At 43.5% G+C, this 2886-nt stretch overlaps 1 protein-coding gene across 1 annotated transcript; it reads right to left on the bottom strand.

The window, feature by feature from the left end:
- Positions 1-1667: 1667 nt before the first annotated feature.
- LOC120253944 (GDP-mannose 3,5-epimerase 1-like) lies at positions 1668-2226 on the bottom strand. The gene has a single exon (XM_039262125.1). It carries the CDS (start codon positions 2190-2192, stop codon positions 1869-1871), a length of 324 nt encoding a protein of 107 aa, XP_039118059.1. The 5' UTR covers positions 2193-2226; the 3' UTR covers positions 1668-1868.
- Between the last annotated feature and the right edge of the window lie 660 nt (positions 2227-2886).

The raw sequence follows: 2886 nt of genomic DNA, 5'->3' as shown, positions 1-2886 counted from the left end.
CCAATCAGGGTACTTCTCTTCTCTAATAAAGTTTGCTTCAATCAGTTTCTTTGTTTCTTCTATCACCTTTTCTTCTAGGTCAAACTTCATCTTCCTTGGTACCTGTTTGACTGGAGTAGCATTAGGATCAATGGCCAGTCTGTGTACAGCTACCTCATCATCTAACCCTAGCATTTCAATATAGTTCCAAGCAAAGCAGTCAATATGTTCCTTCAAGAGAGCCTTGAATGATGCTTTTTCTTCTTCTGATAATTGTGCATCTAGGAAAGTCGGCCTCGGGTCCTCATCGCTTCCCAAGTCAATTTCAACCAACTCATCAATTGTTGCTTGCTCCCCGTCTTCTAGTTCAAGTGGTTCATTCTTCATCTTGATTTCTTCTTCTTCCTATTGCAATGTTACCATGTAACATGAGTGCCCAGAAGACTCAGAGTAGCCTATTCTTCTCTTATCCACATGTGTAGGATGCCACAATCTACGAAAGCCCTGATGTGACTTTCTTGACCACTTGATTCTGCTCCCAAACCTCTCAACTATTGTCTAGATCTTGTTGGGGTAATGGCTTGGGAAGTTTATGGGTTGAACTTCATCATCTTTTATTTCTTCAATATTTATGATATCATCATTCAAGATCTTTTTGCTTTTGTCTTTATAAAAGAAAATACTTGTTTCCTTTTCATGTCGAGCTGGCACATGAAATGTCTTTAGATGCTCAACTGTATTTACATTCAAGTCATGCAGGGATTTGTACAGCCCCTCAGGAATTCTCGTAATGTACAATGCATTTTCTTCAGTAGATCTTTCAACTTGACCCTTACTTTGGTGTATATCTGCATCGCTCTCATCTTCTGATGACTCAGTGTCACTACCAAAGTGAGGTGGCACTGGTTCTCTTTTCTCGAGTACAGGAGTAGTTTTGGTTGTCTTGATCAAAGACACTTCATCTGGGCACGGCAATTTGCCCCCTTTGGTTGACTTGGATGCGTTAAGGTAATACCTCGCATCCTCATTGTGTATTCTATGGATGCCAAAGGGTTGGATCTCTCCATCAATTCTGAACTCTTCCCCATCCACCATGTACTTTGCGCATTGATGCAGTGTTGAAGGAACCAGTTGGTTTTCATGAATCCATGGCCTTCCTAAGAGGGCTTTGTAGGATGCATCAGCGTCAATTACTTGGAATTTCACGTTAGATGATATTTTTTCCAAATTTGAGGGGAAGAGTGATCGATCCCAATACCTTTTGGTTGTGTTGATTGAAGCCCTGGATAATGATCTTCTCCGAAGACAAGTGGCATACTTCAAGAGCCAATGCTCGAAGAGTGTTGAGGGTCATTAAATTCAAAGAAGACCCTGGATCAATCAAAACCCGGTTGATCTTTACTCCATCACAAAATCATGTCACATATAGTGGTCTGTTGTGTGCCGTAGTCCCAAGTAATAGGTCCTCATCTGTGAAGGACACTGAAGATGTATGAGATGCATATAGGGCTTCTTTTATGTTGACCTCGGCAAAGTATGCTTGACACTGAAGATGTATGAGATGCATATAGGGCTTCTTTTCGATCTGTTCCTTTATCCGGAAGTATGTGAATCTGAGTCCATCCTTCAGTTTCAACGTCGGGGCCCAGCCGAGCTTCTCCTTAATAAGAGTGTTATCGGATGGGAAGTTGCTTGTTCTCGAAGCTGAGAACAATTTCAGCCATCTCATTCATGCTCACCATTTCATCACTTCCGATGTTCACTGGATCATGGAAGACCGACTTTGTCAATCTCAGAACACCCTCCACACATTCATCAATGAAAGTGAAGGATCGAGTTTGGAGTCCATCGCCCCACATTTCAAACACGTCAGCAGAAGTGATCACTTTTCAACAGAAAGCAGCAGGGGCCTTCTCCCTTCCACCTTTCCATGTTCCGAATGGGCCATAGATGTTATGGAAACGGCCAATCCTACATTCGATGCCAAAGTCCTTTGTATAATGCTTGCATAACTCCTTGGTAGCAAGCTTCTCCAAGCCATAAGCATCTTGAGGCTCTGCAGGCCAAGCATCAGACTCCTTCAAGCTCACATTATTCTCCAACTGCTTGAATTCAGGGTAAATGCAATCACTAGAGGCATAGAAGAACCTTTTGACGCTGTTAATCCTTGCAGCTTCAAGCATGTTAAAACTGATCATGGTATTATTGTACATGATCACTCGAATGGTTGAATCTGGATGAAACCCATGCCTCCCATATCATCCTGCAAGGTTAAATACATGATCCACACCTTGAGTAACTTTTTAGGCGGTTGTCCATCACCCCGAGGTCAACAAGGTGGAACTCATGGCGGAAACATGTCCTCGATTATGTGCTCATCAATCAGAAGCAATAATGTAGTGGCCCTCACTCTTCAGACGCCGTGCAATGTGGGAGGCAATGAAACCACCTGCACCAGTTATGGAGATACGGAGCTTCTCAGTTGGCCAATAAGGCTTCCTCTCCAAAATTTGCATAAGTATACTCACCAAAATTGGTGCCATTATCCATTGCTGCCCATTCTCGACCTCGGCTTTCCAAGCACAACCACAAGAGAGAAAGAGGTAGAGAGACCAAGAAAGATGAATATAGAAAGAGCGAAAGAGAGAGAGAGGGGAGCAGTGAAGAAGCGTGTACCGAACATGGTTGACAGCATTATTTCAGCCATTCAACCATGTCCGCGACCTCGTTGACCGGCAGCAGTGGCGAGCAAGTAACGACGATGGCAACAGCGTCAAGCAGCGACGATCATTAGGCAGTAGAAGCAGTGGGTATCGAACATGGTTGGCAGCATTATTTCAGCTATTCAACCATGTCCGTGATCTCTTTGATAGGCAGCAGCGGCGACGGCGACTTCTCTTTATATAT

Source organism: Dioscorea cayenensis, unplaced genomic scaffold (genome assembly GCF_009730915.1).
Source record: "Dioscorea cayenensis subsp. rotundata cultivar TDr96_F1 unplaced genomic scaffold, TDr96_F1_v2_PseudoChromosome.rev07_lg8_w22 25.fasta BLBR01000255.1, whole genome shotgun sequence".
NCBI classification, from domain to species: domain Eukaryota; kingdom Viridiplantae; phylum Streptophyta; class Magnoliopsida; order Dioscoreales; family Dioscoreaceae; genus Dioscorea; species Dioscorea cayenensis.
Note: the sequence above shows the minus strand (reverse complement) of the source record. Positions and strands in the feature narration are given on the sequence as shown.

Bases quoted from the DNA above. Each gene is read 5' to 3' on its own strand.
- LOC120253944 (XM_039262125.1), bottom strand. From the start codon at position 2,192: ATGTACAATAATACCATGATCAGTTTTAACATGCTTGAAGCTGCAAGG.